This window comes from Rhincodon typus, chromosome 14 (assembly GCF_021869965.1).
Source record: "Rhincodon typus isolate 14 chromosome 14, sRhiTyp1.1, whole genome shotgun sequence".
Taxonomy (NCBI): Eukaryota; Metazoa; Chordata; class Chondrichthyes; order Orectolobiformes; family Rhincodontidae; genus Rhincodon; species Rhincodon typus.
Window position 1 is genome coordinate 66,573,075 of NC_063345.1, and position 26,329 is coordinate 66,599,403.

General features: G+C 42.9%; 1 protein-coding gene across 1 annotated transcript in view; it reads right to left on the reverse strand.

Annotated features, from left to right (window-relative positions):
* Positions 1 to 4,303: 4,303 nt before the first annotated feature.
* Positions 4,304 to 26,329, reverse strand: part of dock11 (dedicator of cytokinesis 11) — a 252,061-nt gene continuing 230,035 nt past the window's right edge. The window contains exons 46-50 of the mRNA XM_048604955.1: positions 21,604 to 21,814; positions 20,290 to 20,480; positions 16,309 to 16,409; positions 12,622 to 12,760; positions 4,304 to 5,013 (exon numbers count right to left, since the gene is read on the reverse strand). Coding sequence (XP_048460912.1) covers positions 4,906 to 5,013; positions 12,622 to 12,760; positions 16,309 to 16,409; positions 20,290 to 20,480; positions 21,604 to 21,814 — 750 coding nt within the window. The 3' untranslated portion in view covers positions 4,304 to 4,905. The remainder of the gene's footprint in view (positions 5,014 to 12,621; positions 12,761 to 16,308; positions 16,410 to 20,289; positions 20,481 to 21,603; positions 21,815 to 26,329) is intronic.

The following is a 26,329-nucleotide window of genomic DNA, read 5'->3' on the forward strand; positions in this document are numbered from 1 at the left end:
GATATGGAAGTAGTAATGCCATTAATGTCAGGGAAGATGATCATATTCTCTTGTGTTGGCGATAGTCAATTCCTGGAACTTGTCTGTTGAAAATATTATTTTTTGTTTAGCAACCTCAGTTTGAATGCAAATCCAGTCTTGCTACATACAGGCTACCTATTGCTTCAGAATCTGTGGACTCAGAGATAGTACTGAACAGTCATCAGCAAATGTTATCATATCTGATCTTTCAACTAAGTGAAGGTCAGTAATGAAAAGCTGAAGATGGTTGGGCCTAGGACACTACTTTGAGGAACTCTTGCACAAATGTCCTGGGGCTCCAATTACCACAACCATCTTCCCACATGCTATGTATGACTCCAACCAGTGAAGTATTTTCCTCTGCCATGGAATTTAGTTTTGCCACAGCTTTTAACATTGATAATATCACACAGCGTAAGTTATGCTGTGTACAATTCTGGTTGCCCTTCTACAGGATGTTGTTGAACTTGAGAGAGTGCAGAAAAGATTTACAAGGATGTTGCTGAGACTGGAGGATTTGAGCTCTCAGGAGATGCTGACTCGGCTGGGGCCTTTTTCCCCTGGAGTATCGGAGGCTGAGGGGTGAGTTTATAGGGGTTTATAAAATCACGAGGGGCATGGATAGTGTGAATAGCCAAGGTCTTTATCCTAAGGTGGGTGAGCTCAAAACTAGAGGACATAGGTGAAAGGGGAAAAATTTAACAAGGACCTGAGGGGTAATGTTTTCATGCAGAAAGTGGTGCTACCGGAAGAAATGGTGGAGGCGGGTACAATTACACCATTTAAAAGGCATCTGGATGGGTAAATATATAGTAACAGTTTAAAGGGATATGGGCCAAATACTGCAAAAAGGACTAGGTCAGATTGGAATGACCAGTCTGTGTGGACAGGTTGGACTGAAGGGTCTATTTCTGTGCTGTATAACTCCACTTAATGCCATACCTAGGCAGATGTAGCCTTGATGTCAAGCGCAGCCATTCTGACTTGTCCTCTTCAGTTCACTTCTTTTGTCCTTACTTGGACCAAGGCTATAATAAGGGCATGAGATCATGGCCCTGGAGGAATCACACTGTACATCAGTGAGCAGTTTATTGATGAGTAAGTGCTTATAGGCAGCTCTGTTAATACACTCTCCGCCATTTTACAGATAATTGAGAGTTCACCGATGGGGCAGTAATTGGCCAGCTTGGATTGTGCTTTTTTGTGTACAGGAAATACCTGGGAAACTTTCTATGTTGTCATGTAGTACTGGAACAGCTTGGCCAGTGAAGCTAGGTCATCTGCTGGAAAACCAATGGGGACACGGTCTTAACATCAGCAAGAAGTCACTCAGTTCTGAAATCAGAAAGTTAGATATCACAATAAAAGATTCCCTCTGACTCGCTCCTGCTGAATCTAGCTGAGTATTTCCACCATCCAACAGTAGTTTGCTTTTGTTTTGAAATTAGGAAGTACTGTTTCACTTAATGTGTAGCGGAAACATAGGAGGAGAATAACAGGAACCTTTAAGACTGAGATTGATAGATTTTATTTTGGGCAAGAATATTCAGACGCAGGGTAGAAATGTGGGAAACTGGAATGAGGGACAGTTCAGCCGTGATCTTCTGGAAAGGTTAAGCAGACTTGAGAAGTTGAATGAGAGAAATCTTTTGAATCTTCATTTCTGAAGAAGGGTCTAGGCCCGAAACGTAAGCTTTCCTGCTCATCTGATGCTGCTTGGCCTGCTGTGTTCATCCAGCTCTACACCTTGTTACCTCAGATTCTCCAGCATCTGCAGTTCCTACTATCTCTTGAGAAGTTGAGTGGTCTGTCCCCTTTTGTAATGTTACTGTGTGCTCCGGGATTTCATTTACTTTTTAAACACTTTGCTCCTGTGTCGTGCTGTTGACCAACTCCTGTTGAAGATGGCGGCTGTTAACTCAGATCCTGAGAGCGAAGGATCGTGGGAAGCTGCCGCCACACTAAGCACCATAAAGATCAGCCCATCTGACCAGCCTGTCTATATCGTCCGTGAGGGAGGTCCCCTGGTAACTGCAGCGGCGTTGGAAACAGGCAGCTCAGGTCTCTTGGTGAATGAGCTAAGTGGAGGAGATTGGGGCCCAGCATGGCTAAGCACTCAAAGGCTGCTAAACTTTTAACTTTATTCCTTTATTTTTCTAGTTTAGTTTAAGAAGGACTTTAATGTTAACTATTACCTTATTTCTTCATTTTTCTACTTATTCAATGAGGGTCTGAAATGTTTAACTTTTTAACTTTGTTTCTTTTACTACTTTGTACTTGACCTTTTGTGTCTAGGTACCTTTGTACCTAAGATGGCACCATATGTGGTGACATTAGACACTTTTCACTGTACTCCTATATTTCTGTACTTGAGTACACGTGACAATAAAGTCTAAATCTAATCTTTTGGAAGTGTGGCATCTACCATTCTCACTGAGCAATAGCTTTCAACAATGAAAGGAATACAATCTTTCATGTCAAGGTATAGAATACAGATTTTGACAGTTGGTCTGAAAATCTATCTTCGGTCATGCAGTCAGTCAATCAAAACAAACACTCCAGTTCTGCTTGTGAACACAGACCCCTGCTAAGCCAAACCATGAGTGAGTTTTAAAGACCAGTAGAGCATTCACGATAAGGATAAAATGTCTGTTCATCTCTTTCTGTTTTATACAGCTCAAAGATGGCCTCACCATGTTGGCTAGGCTGAGCTCCGAGACTCAATAATGGAGTAGCTCGGCATTGATCTGGAGTGGGCACATGGGGGGAGAAGGGCGAGGGCTTGGGTAGGGTAAGACCTAGAGGGCCAGCAACCTTTAACACAACTGAAGTGAGGTCCCAGAGAACCGGTCAGTACATCCCAGCACTTGCTCACTTGCAAGCCACCATGTGCCACTCCCAACTCACCCCCACCTCCCCAGAATGAACATATGGCTGCTGGAGGCCCTTTCTAAAGGAGACAAGTCTGTTGAATCGGTGAATTTCCTGCCTTGATTGCAAAAATCACCCCCTTCCCATCTGCATTTTGAAGAGGCGCTGTCTTGTGTTGTGGCTCCACATAAGGACAATTCACTGTTAATTGCATAACCACAGGGGAATGTCCACTGTGCTTATTGCAAGCAAACATTAACCAAACAGCAAATTAAAGGCCTATTAGCACTGTGCCACGCACAGAGCAGAAGGCACCAGGTTAATTCTTGTTCTGTGTTGCATTCAGATTTTCCTTTAGGCAGCAATGGGAGTGCCATACCTTGGTCTCAGGATTCTGGGCCTAGGATGATGGGGAATAAAAGGAAGGAAGGAAAAAGTTGTCAGATTTCTCAGCATCAGCTGTGGCTCAGTCAGTCATACCAACCTTGCCTCTAAATCAGAAGTTTAAATCTCACTCTAGAGAGAGTAGCAGTTGACAATCTAGTGCAGTATTGAGTAAGTGCAGCATTGTTGAAGGTGCCATTTTTCAGATGAGACTTTAAATTGGGGCCAATATGCCCTGCTGGATATGAATAATCTCAGTGTACTATTTTAACAACGGTTCCCTTGTACTAGAAAGTAGCAACGAGTCTGTTGACTTGCTCGCCGAGCTGGCTTGTTTTCGTTCAGACGTTTCGTCACCATGCTCGGTAACATCATCAGTGAGGCCTCCGATGAAGCGACGTTGTTCTATTCTACTTGGAATTTATACTGTCTGGTCCGTTACCTAGCATGGTGATGAAATGTCTGAACGAAAGTAAGCCAGCTCGGCGAGCAAATCAACAACCTCACCCACAACCTGTGCTACAAATCTTTGCAAAAACCTTAAAATAGCAACATGTAACTTTGGAGCTTACCTTACTTATTCACCCTAAAGAAAAAGGGAGCATTGTAGGTATGGTCTTCCAAGGAATCAGTAATGTGGGCAGTTATTTTATATACTGGGAGGATGTGGCCCTGACAGTTGTAACTACCTCCACTGTAGCTTGAAGAGTAACATCACTCATTGACTTCAACATTTCTCCTCCACCTAGGGTGAGATTATAGAGTCATAGAGATAAATGGAGACTGACCTGGAGAATACTGCTTTGTGGATTGGATAACCTGTGTCAGGAAACTAGGAACCTTCAGGCAAGTTCCCTAACATCACTGACGTCAGCTAAACCCCATGAAGGCCTGAAAGCAGCACGGTCGACACTCAACATCAAGGAAGCCTCAGTCTGAAACTGAGTTAGTGGTCTGAATTTCCATTTGTAATATAAGTGCCCATCCCTCCCACCACCCACACCACAGAGAAAGAAAATTCTATGTGAACTTTTTAAAAAAGTCCTGTATATTTAAGGATATCTTTTGTACACAAGCAGTCGCGGTGGAACGCTACTTGTCGTTACAATTTAAATTTACAACACTTTGAGATGACAATGCACAGAGCCACAACGAACGGTTCCTTTTTTATACACATACATATTGTACAGGTGGTGAAGGATTTGCAATGTGGAAGCACAGTTTTAACACAAGACTTGGCTTTTCAAATCATTCAATGTTTATCAAATTTAGGAAACGGTGTATCAAATGTTCTAGGCAGGCAGCCAAGCTGATCATAGTAATACTGATTGGAATGCAGGAGTTGCACTGCCAAGCAAGCTTTGTTGCCAGATGAACACCCTTCTCCAAATGTTTCTGAGAGGTTGAGCTCACTCTGGAAGAGGGTTGAGCCATCACTGGAATCAGCCATCTCGCTGTGACTGGATAGAACTCATTCTCCTGCTTTACAACATCCGTCAGCCAGAGATTACAGTTTCTCCCCTCATTCCCCAGGGCTGGAGAGACCTTCCTGAGAACCAATGAACAGTCATGTGCCCTTCCCCACACCCTCACCTAGCTCCCGTTGCCCTCCCCCCACAGTATGGTGTGTCAAAGTGACGCAGGAAAGGCAGAAGGACCACTAGCCGTGCCACTAATGGCGCTGAAAACATGCAGAGAGCTCCTCAGTTGGCACTTCAAGTCATCTTCTGTCAAAACCTTGAGGAAGGGAAGAGGTAAAAAGGAAAATAATTTGCGGTTACTCAGGATGGAGTAAATATTGCAAACCGAGCAAGAGTATTGAAAAACTTACACACACAACTTATAAAGTTTATATCTCAGATTTCAAGCAACATTTGGCTCTCAAATGAATTGTTCACATGGGGCAAGGATTAGGATGGTCAGAGAATCCCTACAGTGCAGCTAGGAGTATTTGGCCCATCCAGTCTGCACTGACCCTCTGAACAGCACACCCCTATTCCCCTAACTCCACATTTCCCATGGCTAATCCACATAAACTGCACATCTGTGGGCAATATGATTAATTTAGCATGTTCATCTTTGGACTGTGGGAGGTAACTGGAGCACCTGGAGGAAACCCACACAGACACGGGGAGAATGTGCAAACCCCACACCAACAGTCACCCGAGGGTGGAACTGAACCCAGGTCCCTGGCACCGTGAGGCAGCACTGCTAACCACTGAGCCACCACTTAGATTTAACTGTGACTTGAACCAAATTATAAATTGAGGCTCCAGGCCAATTTGATATGAATCTTGGGACTTGTGCTGAAAGGAACCATTGCCTACCTGGACCTCAGAACTTGCTCTTAGGAGCTGCTGAACATACGCTCAATGCTCAGCACCCTTCACGTTACTTGCTGGAAGGGTGACACACACATGCAGGTACAGAGGTATTTTATTCCAATGAGGGAATGCTGGAATAGTTCAGAGTTAGGGTTAGGTGTAAGGTCAGGACTAGCTAGGAAAGGGCAAATCTTGAGGGCGGAGGTGTGGACAGCTGCACATTTGAGGACAGATTGCTAAATTCTTGCTACTTTGAGGAGTTGAAGCTGTGGACAACATCTATCAATCAAGAATCCAGATGCACAAAACTCAAAGCTTTCCATCTGTGGACAGATAGATCACACAGGCAGTGTGAGTCCAAATCTGCCTCCATCTAGACCAAGATTTTACATCAAGTCACATTTAGTTTTGAACCATAAACTCTGGTGTGCATTTACCCATCAAATCTTCAGCACTTCAAAGCAAGCATGAAACAGAGAGAGTAAAAGGTTAGTCAACATCACCCACTGGACTCAGTTGAACAAAGAATGTAAAGGCTATCAAGTACACTTAATGATCGTTGAAAATGCTCTGTGCAAATACAAAGCTCCAGAAATAGAGATAGACCATTCAGCCTTACAAGTCTGGTTCTACCATGCAAATAGATGTGGGTGATGTGCACCTCAGCTACGATTACCCCTACCATTGCACCATACACAATTCTTGAATGCAGTTTGTCTTCAACTGTCTTTTTCCCCATCTCCCTTAAAGAGTTTTAAATTTTGGACAGATCCTTATTTCAAGTGGCTCTTATTAAATCAATATCCTCTGCTAATTCAAAGCGAGCTCAAGCTGTCTACAATTCACAGTTTACTCATACTCCCTGACATCTTGCCAGCTAGTGCTATGTGACATGTTCATTTGAATGCACACAAGGAAACTAATTTTTGGTATTTCTGCCTTTGGATATATAGAGCCAACACACCAACAACTGCCATGTGTAAGTTAAATCCCAAGACGACAGAGAAACATGCCGCAGCAGATATTTTCAGCATTTCTTGCTCCTGTTTATCACATTTCTAACTTTTTCTCATGTCTACATTGTAGGACAGATGGAAGAAATGGTGGGGAACAAAACCTGAAATTTCTAGAAAATCTCAGCAGGTCTGGCAGCATCTGAAAGCAGAGTTAAAATTTCGGGTCTGGTGACCCTTCTTTAGAATGGAAGTTTGCAGCAATTTCTGTCTTTGTTTCAGATTTCCAGCATCTGCAATTCTTGCTTCTTTTTGTTTAAGAAATAATGGGAACCTGCCAAAAACGCACACTGATAAATCTGGGAGTGATTAGTTGCCAAATAGACAGAAGAAAATCACATGGCAAAGTTAGTCTAGATGACAAATTTGCAGAATAATCAGCACAGTCTCTGAGAAAAGCATGTTCTGCAGCCAACTGGACTGCATGTTTCCAACACTATTGACAACAACTGAGCCAAGTGAAGGCTTGAAAGCAGCTGAGTTTAATACTCAACCATGAGTTAGGATGAACTAATAATTTAATAATGAAAACACCCTATCAGATAACAGCACTCATAATTTGATTGAATTGTGCATTCAGTTTGAGAGAAAGAGAGGGCAGTTATAAAGTCTTGAAAGTGGAACTGGCTAAAGTGGTCTTGAAAATTAGATTAGGGTACAACATAGGACAATAGAGCTGCAATTAAATGGATATTTCAGAACACATTGAATAGATACATTCCTATGAATCCTAAAGGAAAAGCACATATTTGCCACCTACCTTTCTGTGATTAAGTTGGAGAAAATGGCCTTCTTCAGTAAGATAAGTCCCAGGACATAAAATGTTTTTTTTACAAACTGTACTGCAGCCTCACACCAAAATTATTAACAGTGGGGAATGGAATGAGGATTATCACATCCCAGATGTTTAACTGGACCAGCTCAGTCAACACTTTGGCTCAAAGAACAGCAGAGAGGCTAAATGGCACACTTTCTGACCCCTCATAACTTTCTCCTATTGTCTGGCAGGTCGAAACTGAGGCGGTCACAATGTACTCCCCGCACATCTCAATGGGTGAAGTCAGGAGAAAGTTTGTCATGATCCGAGACAAACCAGTTTGTGAAACTGCCTTCACTGCTGGTGAGCCCAACTACATTAACCGACAGCACTTCTCTCTCTCTCTCTTTTTCTCAATCTTCCTCAAGACCAGAAATGTTGGGGAACCGCCACAGGTTAAGTTTCCCTCAAAGTTGCAAGTAATCTTGATTTGTATGTACATCTCGCTTTCTTCCTCAGCATTGAGTTAACATAATGGAACATGCTCCCTAACAGCAATTTGGCTGTACCTACAGCACATGGACTTTAATAAGGCAGTTCACCACCACCTTTTCAAAAGCAACAAGGGATGAGCAACAAATGCCAACTGCATAGTGATGTCTCCATCTCCATCACAACTAATTAAAAGATGTCCTCAAGCTACCTTTAGCAAATCACAGACTTGATGCTTCGAGACCCACGTCATTGTTTGTTAATTCAAGTTTGTAATTATTAATTTCTTGGCTCATCAGCCTGGTTTAAATGTCAGGGTTTGTTTCGATACATTTTGAGTTTTCTTTTAAACATGCAATGCACATTACATAAAATGGGCCAGGTAAATATTTGGGAATAATTTTTTTCATAGCAACCAGTTTCACTGAACAAATACAATACTGTCATCAGATCAACGTACAGTGCACAGACTGAGCTAGATGCAAAGGTGCATGCTTTATTTGTAAGGCTATTGTTCAGGGAGCAGGGGATTTCAGCAACAATCCATTAATCAGCAACTGCTTTGCATTGCCACAATCCACCCTTAACAGCTCAGGGTTTAAACAAACATACTCTTGTGATTTAGTGCTAGCATCCCCATCTCTGTGCCAGGAGGCCCAGGTTCAAGTCCCAGCTGCTTCTGAGGGGTAAAATATCATCTCTGAACCGGTTGATTCAAAAATATCTACACGGGGAGAATGGTGGCATTGTGCTAATGTCACTGGACTATAAATTCAGAGACCCAGGCTCATAGGCCAGGAATGCTGGTCTAAATCCCACTTTAGCAGCTGGTGGAAATGAAATCCAATTAATAAATCTGGAAATAAAAGTGATAGCAACACTGAATCAATCACTTTTTGTTTGATTAAAAAAATCTGGCTCACTGAAGTCATTTAGTAAGACAAAAGAGAAGTAGACCATTCAGCCCATTTGCTCAGCCATTCAATAAGCTGATTTGATTATCCCAAGTTCCACTTTCCTACTATTTCCCCCATAACCCTTGATTCCCTTACTGACTACAAATCAGTGCATCTCAGCCTTACATATTCTTAGCATTGACAGCCCTCTGCAGTAAAAGAAAATCACATATTGACTACCTTCTGAAATCAGAAACTCTACCCCCCCCCACCAATTTCTGCATTAATGAGTGACTCTGGCGGAGGCTTATCTGGGTGGGACCGTCTTCAAAGGGTCAGTACAGACTCAACGGGCTGAATGGCCTCCATCTGCACCTTAAGAATTCTGTGACGTTTGTTTTGTTCAAGACATTTAGGCAGTGACTTTCACAGCTTAGGTCTGTGGCAGCTGAGGGTAAGGCTAACAACATTGGAGCGATTAAAATCATAATGGTGAAGAATTAGAGGAGCACAGTGTCTTGAAGGGCTGTGGAAGGTACAAAAGAACTAAGAAAGATAATGCGAAGGTCAAATTTGAAAATCAGCATGAAAATTTAAAATTTGAGCTTTCCTTAAATGGAAGCCAGTGAGTAAAGGGGTGATGGTTGAATGGGACTTAGTGAGAGTTTGGATAAACTCAAGTTCACAGTGGGTAGAACATAAGAGGCCAGCACGGAATAGTATTACAACAGTCAAGACTGAAATTTACAAAGGGATAAATGAGTGTTTGAGCAGATGAACTGAGTATGAAGCAGACTTGCATGCTTGCTACAAGGTAGGAGGAGGCCATTCAACCCATTGTGTCTGCACCTTCTCTCCAAATGAACGATTTACACGGTGGGATTCTTCCCTGCTTATCCCTGTATCCCTGCATGTCCTTGTTATGGAGTTAGAAGTTGGCAGTCTTAGATATGGCACAGATATGTGGCCCAAAGTTCAACATGAAGGCAAACGTGATACCAAGGCTGGTCTGGGTCACTGTCAGACAATTACTAGGGACGGGGTAGGTGTCAAGACTGAGGAACAGAGCTTTTGGAGCTGGGATTACAGACAATGGCTTCAGGTTTCTCAATATCTGACGGGGAAATTTACACTCATATATAATGGGTGTCAAACAAGATGGACAAGATTAACAGGGTCAATAACCAGACAGAAGTTTTTTTCATAATTACATGGGATGTGGGTGTTGCTGGCTAGGCAAGTACTTATTGGCTTTTCTTCATTGGCTTGGAGAAGGTGGTGGTGAGCTGATTGCATTACTGCTGCAGTGTTTGACTCCCAGAATGTTGTTGGGAGGGAGCTGGTGAAAAAATGAAGGAAGCGAACTATATGGTAAATGGAAAAGCCCTGGGGAAAATGCGAACTATATGGTAAATGGAAAAACCCTGGGGAAAATTGATGCACAGAGAGATCTAGGTGTTCAGGTCCGTTGTACCCTGAAGGTGGCAACGCAGATCGATAGAGTGGTCAAGAAGGCATACGGCATGCTTTCATTCATCCGACGGAGTATTGAGTACAAGAGTTGGCAGGTCATGTTACAGTTGTATAGGACTTTGGTTCGACCACATTTGGAATACCGCATACAGTTCTGGTCGCCACATTACCAAAAGGATGTGGATGCTTTGGAGACGGTGCAGAGGAGATTCACCAGGATGTTGCCTGGTATGGAGGGCGCTAGCTTTGAAGAGAGGTTGAGTAGATTAGGACTATTTACATTAGAAAGATGGAGGTTGAGGGGGGACCTGATTGAGGTCTACAAAATCATGAGAGGTATAGACAGGGTGGATAGCAAGAAGCTTTTTCCCAGAGTGGGGGACTCAATTACTAGGGGTCATGATTTCAAGTTGAGAGGGGAAAAGTTTCAGGGAGAAAGTTCTTTAAGCAGAGGTGGTGGGTGCCTGGAACGCGTTGCCAGCAGAGGTGGTAGGGGCGGGCACAATAGCGTCATTTAAGATGTATCTAGACAGATACATGAATGGGCAGATCCTTGGAAAATAGGCGACAGGTTTAGATAGAGGATCTGGATCGGCGCAGGCTTGGAGGGCCGAAGGGCCTGTTCCTGTGCTGTATTTTTCTTTGTTCTTTGTTTTGTTCTTTGTGGAATGGGCTGAGGAGAGTTTTCTTTATATTTAGGAATGCACTCCCTAAAAGGGTGGTGAAAGCTATCCGAATAGCAAGGAACTCGACGTACATGTGAGAAGATGGAGCTTTGCTAAAGCGAAAACACCTCAGCAGTGTAGCCAGCTCTTAAAGGTGGCAAAAAAAAAAGAAACTCCTGGAACACAGGCAGTGTCAGGCTAGAGAAGCCCATTTTGGAGAACTAACAAGGATACACTGCTACAAACTTTCTTTCCTTCCTTTTCGACCCATTTTCCTGGGGATGTTCAACCTCAGATTTGGAACTGTCACCAATAAGATTGCAGGTCCCTTCACATTTTGTGGCTTGCAACGTTTCCTGTTCCTTAAACTGCATCCTTAAAATAGTTTTCTCTTTTCTCACTTCCTGATTTTCATTATAATTATCATACTGTAGAAGTTTCTGAAACATATCTTAACTTCTTTCTTTCTCATAGCCGGCTTGACTTCTTTCTTTCTGCCTCTCTCCATTGATTTCTCTCACTTTCTCTGCTCTGAGTTCACTTTCTCACTCTCACTCTCTCTTAATCTTGCTTTTTCTTTCATCTACATCCTGATTTTAATCACTTATTACTCTCTCTGCAACCACCAATGAAAATGCCGAGCCTTGATCAATCAAGAGTAACCAAGTATTGATGGCTTTTTCCATAATAATTGTTTCTGAGAAACCTCACTGAGGCTAAAAAATAAATAATTTTAGGAGGTACTCAGTTTTGACCAAAGAACAAAACTAAGTTGTACAGTTTATAAAAGAATCAATTTTTTTAAATGCTTGAACACTGCCGTTTAGAGCTTCTGCCTTAATGCCTCGTGTTATGCTTCAATCCTTATTGCACTCTCCGTATTGGAATTTAAATGTGCTATTCCTTACTTTACTATCTGTGAGAATTCTTTCATTTTATTGGGTTAATCAGCCAGTTATCTGGTGGCCCTGTTGCTGGACCTTACAGATCCCCTGTAAAAGGTGCAAAATTCAAATTGACATCAGGATAGAAGAAATTCACATTTTGGAGCCTGTTGAAACATTGAAAGTTGTTTTACTCAAAGTCAACAGACAATGCAGCTCCTTTGCCAGTGACTATAAAATCCATCCCAATATAAGAGGAGAGAATTGTGTTAATAAGTAACATCAACAGCCTGGGACATATAGAGAGGAACCCTCCTCTGATAGCTTTGCTTTGCATCTTATCTAAACACCTTGAAGATTATAATAAGGCCTGCTGTAAAAATTCAGTCATACAGTCCCTGGAGTGTGGAAGCAGGACATTCAGCTTATCAAGTCTGGACCAACTCTCTAAAGAGCATCCCACTCAGATTCCCCCACCCCATCCCTGTAACTCTGCATTTCCCATGTCTAATCCACCTAGCCTGCACATCCCTGGACACTGGACAATTCACCATGGTCAATCCACCTAACCTGCACGTTTTTGGATTGTGGGAGGAAACCGGAGCACCCAGAAGAAACCCACGCAGACACGGGGATAATGTGCAAACTCCACACAGACAGTCATGCAAAGCTGGAATCAAACCCAGGTTCCTGGTGCTGTGAGCAGCAGTGCTAACCACTGAGCCACCATGCCGCCCTGAGACTATTAATGTTGAAGATCTTGTTTAAAGCAAGTGTAAATTATACAAAAGGGATGCAGTCCACTTGGGTCACATGCTGTCAGAAGTCTGGAATCACTGACCTGTTCATTGGTGATTTCTGATAATTTCTTCACCATGTCTTTGAAGTTTGCCTTTAACCCTTCGTGATACTCCACCTGATCCTCCTTGATCAGCCTCTCATTCAAATCCAGAGCCAGGCTGCAGGCTGAAACAAACTCCCTGTGTGCAATTCAGGAAAAAGACCTGCTTTAGTATTCTACACAGGATTTTAGACAGCATTAATGTTCACAGCTCAGAGTACACCAATCAATTCATCTTGTTTGTGCTTAGTCATTGCCAGAGTAATCCAAATTACTGCTCAACTCTCTCTGAAGACCACACCTTCATTTGTTTCAAATACTTTATATATAAAGTCATACAGCATGGAAACAGATCCTTCAATCTAACTCAATCACGCTGACCAGACATCCCCATCTGACCTAGTCTCATTTCCCAGCATTTGACCCATATCCCTCTGAACTCTTCCTTTTCATGTACCCATCCAGATGTCTTTTAAGTATTTTAATTGTACCCATCTCCACCATTGCCTCTGGCAGCTCATTCCCAAGAAAGTTGCAATGTGTTCTGCCTCGAGAACGCATGGTAGTCCAACGTTCCAGGTTGAAGGCCCCTGACAGTACATTAAATTTTGCCAAGCCAGGCTGCTCACTCCCAGTGAAGGATTGAAATTGATGGTTTCTGTCATCTGCTACTCAATAGAAGGCCATCAAGTGAACACGGCCAGATTACAAGATATGTTAGGATTTGCAAAACATCTTTTCGATTTTCTCTTGGTTTCTTCTGCTCTAGTGGAATAGGACTAGAGGAATGACAGCATAAAGTGAGATTGATTAAGGGGAAGGGGGAACGGAGGGAAGAGTGAAGGGGAAAAGAGAGGGGAGAGTGAGGGGGAAAGGGCAAAGAAGAGTGAGGGGGGAAAGGGGAGGAGAAAGTGAGGGGAAAGAGTCATACAGCATTTGGCCCATATTCCTCTAAACCTTTTCTATTCATGTACCTGTTCAAATATCTTGTAAATGTTGTAATGGTACCCATCTCTACCATTTCCTTTGGCAGCTCGTTCCATACATGCACCACCCTCTGTGTGAAAATGTCACCCCCAAGGACCCTTGAAATCTTTCTCCTCTCTTCATAAAAATACGCTCCCCTAGTTTTGAACTACCCCACCCTAGGGAAAAAATATATTTGATATTCACCTTATCTATGCCCCTCATGATTTTGTAAACCTCCATAAAAATCAGCCCTCAGTCTCCAATGCTCCAGGGATAAAAATCCCAGCCTATTCAGTCTCTCCTTTTAACTCAAACTCTCCAGTTTTGGTGATATCTTTGTAAATCTTTTTTGCACCCTTTCCAGTTTAACAATATCTTTCCTATAACAGGGCAACCAGAATTGTATGCAATACTCCAAATGTGGCCTTACCAATGTCTTGGAAAGCCGTAATATGACAACCCAACTCCTGTACTCAATGCTCTGACTGATGAAGGTAAGCATGCCAAATACCTTCTTGAAATACCTGTCTGTCTGCGACGCCATTTTCAAGGAGCTATGTCCCAGCACCCCTAGGTCTCCCTGTCTGATCACATTTGCTAGGGCCCTTCTATCAATGGTGTAAGTCCTGCCCTGGTTTGTCTGATCAAAAGGCAAAACCTCGCATTTATCCAAATTAAATTCCATTGGATATTCTTTGGGCCACTGACCCAGTTGATCACGATCCCATTGTACACTGAGATGACTTTCTTCATTATCCACTACACCTCCAATTTTGGTGTCATCTGCAAACTTGCTAGCCATGCCTCCTATATTTTCACACAATTGTTTATTTAAATGACAAAACAACAGTGGACCCAGCACCAAACTTTGCAGCACACCACTGGTCATAGGCCTCCAATCTGAACAACAATCCTCTACCACCATCCTCAGTCTCCTACCATCAAGCCAATTTTGTATCCAGTTGGCTAGCTCTCCCTGGATCCCATGAGACCTAACCTTAATAACCAGTCTACCATGCAAAATGTTGTCGAAGACCTTGCTAAAGTCCATGTAGACAATGTCTATTGCTCTGCCTTCATTTATGGGATGAGGGTGTCACTGGCTAGGTCGGCATTTATTGTCCATTCCTAATTGCCCAGAGAGCAGTTGAAAGTTAACCACATTGCTGTGGGTCTGGAGTCACATGTAAGCCAGATCCAGTAAGGACAGCAGATTTTCCTTCCCTAAAGAACATTAGTGAACTAGGTGGGTTTTTCTGACAATCTGCAATGGATCATCAGTAGACCCTTAATTCCAGACATTTTTAAAATTGATTTCAAATTCTACCATTTTCCATGGCAGGAATTGAACCAAGGTCCTCACAGCACTACCTAGGTCTCTGCATTTCCCACCTACAAAACCATGCTGACTATCCCTAATCAGTCCTTCCCTTTCCAAATGCATGTCTCTCCTGTCTCTCAGAATCCTCTCCAACAACTTACCCACCACTTACATTAGGCTCACCGGTCTGTAGTTCCATGGCTTTTCCCTGCAGCCTTTCTTAAATAATGGCACCACATTAGCCAGCCTCCAGTATTAGAGCACCTCACCATGGCTATAAGACAAATATCTCAGCAAGGGGCCCAGCAATTTCTTTGCTAGCTTCCCACAGAGTTCTGGGAAAGACCTGATCAGCTCCCAGGCATTTATCAAAGCTTTATGCATTGTAAGACCTCCAACACCAGCTCTTCTGTAATGTGGCCTCTTTTGAAGACATCAGTATTTATTTCACCAAGTTGCCCAGCTTCCATGTCCTTTTCCACAGTAAATAGTGATGTGAAATATTCGTTTAGTACGTCACCTATCTCCTGTGGTTCCAGACATAATGACCCCATTGATCTTTAAGGGGCTCTATTATCTCCCTAGTTACTCTTTTGCCCTTAATGTACTTGTATAATCTCTTTGGATTCTCCTTAACCTTATTTGCCAAAGATATCTCATGTCCCGTGTTCGCCCTCCTGATTTCCCTCTTAAGTGTACTCCTCCACCCCATACTCCTTAAGGAATTCATTTGATTCCAGTTGTCTATCCTGATTTATGCTTCCTTCCAGAGCCCCAATATCTCTAGTCATCCAGTGTTCCCTACTCCTGCCAGCCTTATCCCTAAAACTAACAGGAACATGTTGGCCTTGAACTCTTGTTAGCTCACTTCTGAAAGGGGGAGGAGAATGGGAAAAGGGAGAGGAAAGTGGGGGAAACAGGGAGGAAAGGGGAAGGAGGGGGAAGAGGAGGAGAGGAGAGGGTAGGCAATCGGGAGCGGGAAAGGGAAGGGTGGGTGGGGGAGGGGAAGGAAGCAGAGGGTGGGAGGAGGGAGTTGGGAACATGCAGTGGAGGGAAGTAGGGAAGGTTTGGGGAAGGCAGAGGAAGGTAAAAAGAGAGAGTGAAGGAGAAGTAAAGACTTGACATGAAGCAACTGATTGAGGAGGTTATGTGACGTACTGTTCACAAGTTTCATTGTTCGCTAATGAAATAAAGAGAAAACAATTTTCACAACAGGAAGAATTCATAAAGTTCCCAATGAGGGACCTCGTGACAATCAAAAGCCTGTGCAGGATCCATTTTCTTCTAATTACAAATAAGAGCTTAAGTGTCTGAACAAAGCATAACATCAATGAGTTGCTTGTAAAACTGAATAAATAGTGATCTTGGTAAAAAACTAAACGTTTTAATTCTCTCACCGAAATATCTCCTTCAACTGTTTCACTTTCTTAGTTGGCAGCTTACTTGATTTACTGTCATCCAGGAATGCTCTTGCATAGGCCAATGGTCCTGCATTCACCTGCAACAGATTGGAAGTTGAAAGTACACACCATTTTCAATGCGTTCACACTGACAAGAAGCAGGAGCAGGCCCTTGAGCCTGCTTTGCCCTTTAATAAGGTCATGGCCGATCTCAAATTCACTTTCCATTTCATATTATACTTCAGGAAAAGAGGCAGAGTAACACAGGTGAAATGGTTTATCAGATTTTGTGCAGATAAGACATTTTTTTTTGCACAGTCATAGCAGATCCCTGCCCAACTTGAACATGGAAATTACATTGATAGAGTTATCACAAGTGCAATCATTAGAATTATTGCGTTTTGAAATCCTAATTTTACAAGATCACTAACGTTTACAAAAGAACTTCCATACAATTACAGGTCGGACAGAATGTGGGATATTTCACAATTTTTCAAATTGAAATCAGGCAGCAATATGATGACCGTCGAGTTACAGTAGCACTGACACTATGTTCATACCGGATGTAGTGTTAAGGATAAAGGGAGAACATAAGGAGAACCTTGCATTTATATCATCGTTTTCACAACTCAGATGTCTTAAAGTGCTTTAGAGGCAATGATTTTTGAAGTGGAGCGACCAATGCACTAAAGAGCAGCCAATTTGTGCACTGCAAGCTCCCACAACAGGAAGGAAATAACAACAAGTGGACCATGATATTGGCCAAGGGATCAAGATCAGCCAGGATATCAGGGAGAGGTCCCATGGTCTTCTTTGAATGATGTCAGGGGATCTTTTACATCCGTCTGCAGAAGTCACATGGGACTTTGCCTTAACAAAACTTCGAAATAGCACCTTGGACAATGCAGCACTCCCTCAATATTGGGTGGCTGTGTCAGCCTTGAATTCATATGCAAATTTCTGGACTTGGTCAATTAATTTCTAATCTTCTGACTCAGGTATGAAAATGCTCCCAATGGACAGAGTCTGATACCACTGAGAAGGCAAAATGGTATTGGCAGCACCAGAGGAACGAGTGTTATCGGACAAGACATTGATAAAGACGCTTTATGGAGTATAAACAACCAGAACTGCAGGGCACTTAGAATAAGCCACCTAGTAAAGACTGAATGACTGAGATTGGTATGACCACATATTTCAGAAGTTTACCTCTGGGTATGAGGTTGGCTTTTTGGTAGAACGTCTCAGTTGTATAGAAGTTACCACGTGGCAGCTTGTTTTAACAAGTTGAACTTTAAGGTTCATTGTTTCTTTATCTTCACAAATTTCTAGATATGTTTTGCTTCAATGGAACTACATAGCTCATGAGATGAAGGCAGCAGAGATGAATATAATTGATCACTAATCTTTTTGAACCTTTTGCCATTTATTGCCCTGTTTGTTATACCAGACAGGAATCAGAAAAGGCTACCTGGCAGCAAGACAGAGTAAAGGCAAGGCTAAGCTGTGCACACCGAACTTAACCCAGCTCCCCGCCAATGTCACCTCTTTACCTCTCTCAGTTCCTTTATCACTTTTGTCCCCACTAAACATGATTTCTCTAGTGTCCATACAATGTTGTAAAAGGGCTCTAGAGGGCTACAAGGTAGCCAGGAAGGAACTGAAGAATGGACTTGAGAGAGCTAGAAGTGAGTATGAAACAGCCTTGGCGGGTGGGATCAAGGAAAACCCCAAAGCATTCAATGCTTATGTGAGGAACAAGAGGATGGCCAGAGTGAGGGTAGGGCCAATCAGGGATAGTGAAGGGAAATTGTGCGTGGAGTCAGATAAGTAAGGGAGGTCCTTAATGAATACTTTGCTACAGTATTCACCAGTGAGAGAGACCTTGACATTTGTGAGGACAGCATGAATCCGGCAGATGATGTGCTAGAAATTTTGAAAAACATGAAGATAGATCAGTCCCCTGGGCCAGACGAGATATACCCAAGGTTACTGCGGAAGCGAGGGAAGAGATTGCTGCCCCTTTGGTGATGAGCTTTGCGTCCTCACTGTCCACTCGAGTAGTACCAGATGATTGGAGGGTGGCAAATGTCATTCTCTTGTCAAGAAAGGGAATAGGGATAATCCTAGGAATTACAGACCAGTCAGTCTTACTTCGGTGGTGGGCAAATTATTGGAGAGGATTCTGAGAGATAGTATTTATGATTATTTGGAAAAGCACAGTTTGATTAGAAATAATCAGCATGGCTTTGTGAGTGGCAGGCCATGCCTCACAAGCCTATTGAATTCTTTGAGGATGTGACAAAACACATTGATGAAGGTAGAGCAGTGAATGTGGTGTGTATGGATTTTAGCAAGGCATTTGATAAGGTTCCCCATGATAGGCTCATTCAGAAAGTAAGGAGGCATGGGATTCAGGGAAATTTGGCTGCCTGGATACAAAACTGGCTATCCTATAGAAGACAGAGGGTGGTAGTAGATGGAAAGTATTCAGATGGAGCTTGGTGACCTGTGGTGTTCTGAAGGGATCTGCTCTGGGACCTCTGCACTTTGTGATCTTTGTAAATAACTTGGATGAGGAAGTGGAAGGGTGGGTTAGTAAGTTTGCCGATGACACGAAGGTTGGTGGAGTTGTTGATAGCGTGGAGGGCTGTTATAGGTTGCAATAGGACATTGACAGGATGCAGAGCTGGGAAAAAAAGTGGCAGATGGAATTCAACCCAGAAAACTGTGAAGTGATTCATTTTGGAAGGTCGAATTTGAATGCAGAATATAGGGTTGATGGCAGGATTCTAGGCAGTGTGGAGGAACAGAGGGATCTTGGGGTCCACATCCATAGATCCCTCAAAGTTGCTACCCAAGTTGATAGGGTTGTAAAGAAGGTGTATGGTGTGTTGGCTTTCATTGGCAGGGGAATTGAGTTTAAGAGCTGTGAGGTTATGCTGCAGCTCTATAAAACCCTGATTCGACCACACTTGGAATATTGTGTTCAGTTCTGGTCATCTCATTATAGGAAGGATGTAGAAGCTTTAGAGAGGGTACAGAGGAGAATTACCAGGATGCTGCCTGGACTGGAGGGCAGGTCTTATGAGGAAAGGTTGAGGGAGCTAGGGCATTTTTCATTGGAGTGAAGAAGGATGAGAGGTGACTTGATAGAGGTGTACAAGATGACGAGAGGCATAGATAGAGTGGATAGCCAGAGACTTTTTCCCAGGGTGGAAATGACTATTATGAGCGGGCATAATTTTAAGGTGATTGGAGAAAGCTATAGGGGAGATGTCAGAGGTAGATTCTTTACACAGAGAGCGGTGGGTGTGTGGAATGCACTGCCGGCAGTGGTAGTGGAGTCAGATACTTTAGAGACTTTTAAGTGACTCTTGGATATGCACATGGATGAGAGTATAATGGAGGGTACTTTGATCTTAGTAGGATAAAGGGTTGGCACAAATCGTGGGCCGAAGGGCCTGTACTGTGCTGTACTGTTCTGTGTTCATCAATTTGGTCAGGAAGGGATTTTTGCTTTCACTGTAATCAATGCTTTTCAATTAAGGTTAAATCCAAGTTACAATACGGTCCCAGAGTTCAGGCACACTTGTAGCAAAAAGCCCGGGGAGACTGAACCAAGGCTGCTTTGAGGGTTTGATATGTTCTCTCCCATGAGAATGAGGTTATACCATGATGCACAAAGACTAAAAAGACCCTTCAAACAATCTTAAAAATATGACCATTTCATGATGGAAAATTTTTCATCTGATGCACCAACGAGACTCAGACTACACACAGAGAAGTTGCCATAGTTATCACTGGATGTACTTCTCTTTGAGCTTTAATGTGCGCTCTACAGAATAAACTTGGGAGCTTTGGTCCATAGGAACAGGTCAGGGTTTCTCCATCTTTCTAAAGGCAGTGAGAGTTTGGATCAATCAGAGAGTGTCAGGGAGGTCTCGGGTTCTAATCACCATTCCAGTCAGCTCTCACCTGTACAGAAACGCAGCCTTGGAGTTTGAGCTGTAGTTGGATCATGTCGAGGCCATTCGACATGCACAGCTTTCGCAACTCGGTCGTGCGATCGTTCATCTCGTCGATGGCAACGTCAATGGGCTTCAGTTCGACCTGGTGCTCGTACATAACCGCAATCCTCTTCTTCACGTACGGGAAGGAGTGCATTGCTGGAGGTGATTAAATATCAACAGCTGAGTTGTAATGGAGCTGCACAGGTTATCGAGCACTCAACAGGGTACAATAGCAGGAGAAATGGCAAGAGAAAAGCTTCAGTGTTCACTGTATGCTTCGGGATTTTGAGAGCGGGGTGAGGCAGGGAGCAAGACAAATGCTAATCAGGTTGAGCATTTGCCTCATTGTTTTCATTTGATTTATGTGCTCAAGCTCTTAATAGGACTGGAGAAATATCCATATTAACAGTGATCTGCAATCAAACTAGGCTGAGCCTTAGAACATGTACGAAACACTGGTTCAGCCTCAAGTGGAGTATTGCAAACAGATCTGGGTGCCACAATTTAGAAAGAATGCGAAGACAGTAGATAGAGTGCAGAAAAAAAAATTCACATGAATGGTTCTAGGGATGAGGGCTTTAATCTGTATAGACAGACTGTGATGTTTAACTTTTCACTTTACTCCTTATTTCTTTCCACTTTGTTCTGAAGTTTTTGTACCTAGGTACTTATACCTAAGATAGCGCCGTGTGTGGCAACATTGAAAACTTTTCGCTGTACTCCTGTACTTCAGTACGTGACAATAAATCTAATCTAAATCTAAGAGAGGAGAAGTCAGAACTGATCTCTTTGAAGAAGATTGTGAGGAGTTCTGTTTGGGGTTTTTAAAATCATGAGGATTCTGGATAGAGTCGACAAAAAGAAACCATTCCCATGGAGGAAAGGTGGAGAACACGGATTTAATGTAGTTGGCGAAAGAAACAATTGGCAACTTGAGAAGAAACTTTTTTCACCAAGTGGGTGGTTAAGATTTGGAATGCACTGTCTGGATGTGGGGCGGAGCAAGGTTCAAGAGGGAATTGGGTCATTATCTAAAAAGGAAGAATGTGGAGAGACTAGGAGTGAGACTTGGTGAATAGCTCCTTCCAGAAGCTGGCACAGACATAATGGACCAAATGCCCTAGTTTATGCTGCAGCCATTCCATAATTTTGTGAAAGGTGATCAGTGGGAATATTTCTGAATTTTTCTTTATTTATAACGTTGAAGCATGCATTAAGCCTAAATAGGTTTGTTTTCCTGCGAATCGCTAGTCAATTACATGGATAAGTCTGGCCTTACTTGTTAGAATTGTTCGCCTTTTGCATTGCTCCTCAACACCTCCTTGCTTCTTCCCAGATAATGTGTATGGAGTCTCAAAGACAAATCGCGTGATGTTGTGGTTCCTCTCGAAATAGGTTTTCCTCTCTGACAGCTCTTTCTCATCAAAATAAGGGCTGACAAAAGTTACCTGAATATATGCAAATTTCTGGTCCAGGTTTTTTGCATTTACCTGAAAAGTAAAAGAAAATTTAACGACTGAACAGAGGTTTATAAAAATAGGGAGATGCTAAAACAAAACAAAAACCCAGACATATCCCAGTCGACCGTGATGATCTCAGAGCTCTGCTCATAGACTCATACAGATGTACAGCACAGAAAGAGACCCTTCAGTCTAACTTATCCATGTCGACCAAGATATTCTAAATTAATCTAGTCCCATTTGCCAGCATTTGGCCCATATCCCTCTAAATCCTTCCTGTGTATATACCCATCCAGATGCCTTTTAAATGTAATTGTAAATGTATATGTAATTTAAATGTAAATGTAATTACCTCCACCACTTCCTCTGGCAGCTCATTCCATACACGCACCACCTTCTGTGTGAAAAAGTTGCCCCTTAGATCCCTTTTAAATGTTTCCCCTCTCACCTTAAACCTATGCCCTCTAGGGGAAAAGACCTTGGTTATTTACCCTATCTATGCCACTCATGATCTTATAAACTTCTCTAAGGTCACCACTCAGCCTGCAATGATCTAGGGAAAACAGTCCCAGTCCCTTCAGCTTTTCCCTATAGCTCAAACCCTCCAACCCTGGCTATATCCTTGTAAATCTTTTCTGAACCGTTGCAAGTTTCACAACGTCCTTCCTACAGCAGGGAGACCAGAACTGAATGCAGTATTCCAAAAGTGGCCTAACCAGTGTGCTGTACAGCCACAGCATGAACTCCCAACTCCTTTATTCAATGCACTGACCAATAAAGGCAAACATACTAAACACCTTCTTCACCATACTGTCTAACTGGAACTCTACTTTCAAGGATCTATGAACTGGCACTCCAAGGTCTCTTTGTTCAACAACACTTTCCAAGACCCTACCATTAAGTGTATAAGTCCTGCCCTGATTTGCCTTTCAAAAATGTAGTACATCACATTTATCTGAATTAAACTCCATCTGCCACTTCTCAGCTCATCAGCCCATCTGATCAAGGTCCCATTGTACTCTGAGGTAATCTTCCTCATTGTAAACATGTGAACTATGAGGAGTAGGCCATTCTGCCATTCAATAAGATCATGACTGATCAGCTTGTGCTTCAAATTTCACATTTCCATCTACCTCCCCTACAAATACCATTTGATTCCTCTTTCTATTAAAAATCTGTCAACCTCTGTCTTAAATATATTCAATGACCCCACCATTATTGCCTCCTGAGGCAGAGAGGTCCAAAGTCACACAATGCTCACAAAAAAATTCTCTGCCTTGTCAAGATCATTTCAGGATCTGAACTTCAATCGAATCACCTTTTGCCCTTAAACTCCATTTGATACAAGTCTAGTCTTTCCAACCTTCGATCATATGACACCCCATTCCTTCCAGGTATCAATCCTTCCAGGAAACAGCCTTTGAACTGCCTCCAATGTATTTACATTTTTCCTTAAATAAGTGGACCAAACTGTACACAATACTCTGGTCTCACCAAGGCCCAGTATAACTGAAGCATAGCCTCCTTACTTTTTATAAAACAAAGAACTTGTTGAAGATCTGAAACAAAGACAGGAATTTCTGTATAAACTTTGGAGAGAAAAAAAAAAGAGTTAACGTTTTAGGTCCAGTGAGCCTATTGACTATAACGTCACCTCCTCATTTACAGCTATTGCACAAACGTGTTTTTCAAACTGTTATCTGAGATCAGAAATGCTACACTGATAAAACACATTGCGTTGCTAAGGTATACATGTATTCATTAAATCTGTGAGGTTCAATAAACAGAGCTTTAGATTAGTTAAGGTTTTATTGCTGACAGAACTATGCAGATTGTGTAAGAATAGAAGCAAGCCAATCATAACCTCCTCCATTATTCAATAAGACTGTGCCTAGGCTTCACAACAAGTCCACTTTCTCACCCTTTCATATATACTTTGATTCCCATAGTGTACTAGACTCTGCCTCTCTCAGCGTTAAGCATAGAGTTTGGAGAATGCTTCTCCTTAAATACGTCAATGCTATTGATCTCAACCACTCAGCGTAACAGTGAGCTCCACAGTGTGATCAAATTTTAGGTACAGATATTTCTCCTGTTGCATTGATTAATGACTATCTTGCATTTAAGCCTCCTAGTTTTGAATTTCTCTGTGCTTACCCTATCAAATGTTGCTAATTTTAGCGACATCTGTTAGGTCAACATTCTCTCGTCCAGGGGTCTCACTGCAGCAAGTCAAGCTGAGGCAAGGAAACCTCCTGCTAATTACCACCTTTTACTGCCCCTTTGGTTGTGAATCAGAGATCCTCTACTATGACCACCACTTGGAAGAAGCATGGATGGTGAAAAACGATGCAGAATGTGCTTTTTTGAGGGTCTTCAATGTCTGTAATCAACAATAGCTCAAGCTGGCCGAGTCTGAAGGGCGCACTGTCGAGATTGGGCCTGAAGCAAATGGTGAAGGAACTAACAAGATAGGGCCTAGTCATCATCAATTTATCTCTTGCAGATGCATCTGCCGATGAGACGAGTGACCATTACTCCTTATGGATGCAAAGTCCTGTCCTCACAATGCAGATACCACCATATTGGGCAGCACTTCAAATGTGTCAAATGGGACGGATTTCAAACTGATACAGAAAGTCAAAACTGGCACCCAACAGGCACTGCATCATTATCAGCAGCAGAATTATATTCAACAACAAGCTATAGCCTCAAGCCTTAGCATATCCCCCCATCATTCCCTTGCCATTAAATCAGGAGATCAACTCTGGTTCAATGGAGTGTGCAGGAAGGCATGCCAGGAGCAGCACCAGGCAGACCTAAAAATGAGGTGTGAAACTATGTCACTGGACTACATGGTGTACATGATATTGGTGTCAAGGAGTATCAACAGCATACAGCAGACGGGACTAATTGATTTCACATCCATTTGGTTCAGACTCAAGCTCTGGATCCTGCCATATCAAGATGCGAATGTTTGTAGAGAATGAAACAATACCAGGAAAAGGAGGTCCACAAATATCTCCATCATTAACGATGGGGGAGCCCAGCACATCAGTGTAAAAGACAAGGCTGAACACTGGCGATAATATTCAACTAGGTGACAAGTTGGACAGCATGGTGCCTCAGTGGTTAGCGCTGCAGCCTCAAAGCGCCAGGGACCCGGGTTCGATTCTACCCTTGGAATTTGCACGTTCTCCCTGTGTTTGTGTGGTTACCTCTGGGTGCTTCAGTTTCCTCCTACAGTCTAAAGATGCGCAGGTTAGGTGGATTGGCCATGCTAAATTACCTATAGTGCCTGGGGATGTGTAGGCCAGATGGATTAGCCATGGGAAATGCAGGGTTACAAGGTTAGGGTGGGGGAGGGGTGTGTAAGTCTGGGTTGGATGCTCTTTGGAGGGTCGATGTGGACTCAATGGGCTAAACGGCCTGCTTCCGCACTGTATGGAATTCTATGATTCTAAGTGGATGATCCATCCTCCTGAGAACCCCAGCATCACAGATGGTGGTCTTTAGCTAATTTGATTCTTGGAAATACATCACCGTGCCTTCACTGTACCTGGGTCAAAATCCTGGGATTCCCTGCGTTAATGCAACTGTGCATGTACGTATAGATCCAAACCTCTTCTGGAGAATGGTCACACTTGATTCAAAATGTTAATTATGTTTTTTTCTCCACAAATCGTGCAAGACCTGTTGACTTTCTCCACCACTTTGTGTGTTTGAAATCTTCAGTTTTTCCTGACAGTGATAGCCTCTCAGTTTTGGTATCACCCTTGCAAAACTTCAGTGTGGAAACAGGCCATTCAGCCCAGAGATCACACCAACCCTCCAAACAGCATCCCACACAGCCCAGCCCAGCCCAGACCCAGCCCCAGGCCCATACCCTATCCCCGTAACCTCACATATTACCATGGCCAACACACCCCCTAGACACAATGGACCATTTAGCATGGCCAACCTGCCCTAAACTGCTCATCTTTGGACTGTGGGAGGAAACCGGAGCACTTGGAGACAACCCACGCAGACATGGGGAGAACTGCACACAGACAGTCGCCTGAGGATGGAATCGAATCTGTGTCCCTGATCCTGTGAGGCAGCAGTGCTAACCATTGAGCCATCGTGTCGCCCATAGAGTCAACATGCCTTCCACATGCCACAGTACCACCTGTCTTGTTTGTACCTTTTTCAGTACTGTGTATCTTTTTTATCATCAGGACCATTGTATAACAAATGAGATCTATCAAATGTCTTCAACAAGTTCAATAGAATTTCTCTGCTTCTGGATTCTATTTCTACATGAAGCATCCTGTTAATCCCTGTGCTGGGTATGACTTATATCTCAGTGTATTCACCTCGAATGAAAGGGAAACTGTGTGGGCAAAAAATTTGGTACTGCCCACTCACAAATGAAGTTAGTTATCACTCAGAACCATCAATGGAAATTTTTACCTTGATGTAGAACAAACAGGAGAGTTACAGTCAACAGTACCCACTTGGGTTTATGTCTAGACTTCAAATTTCCATAAAGCCACCTCAAATTTA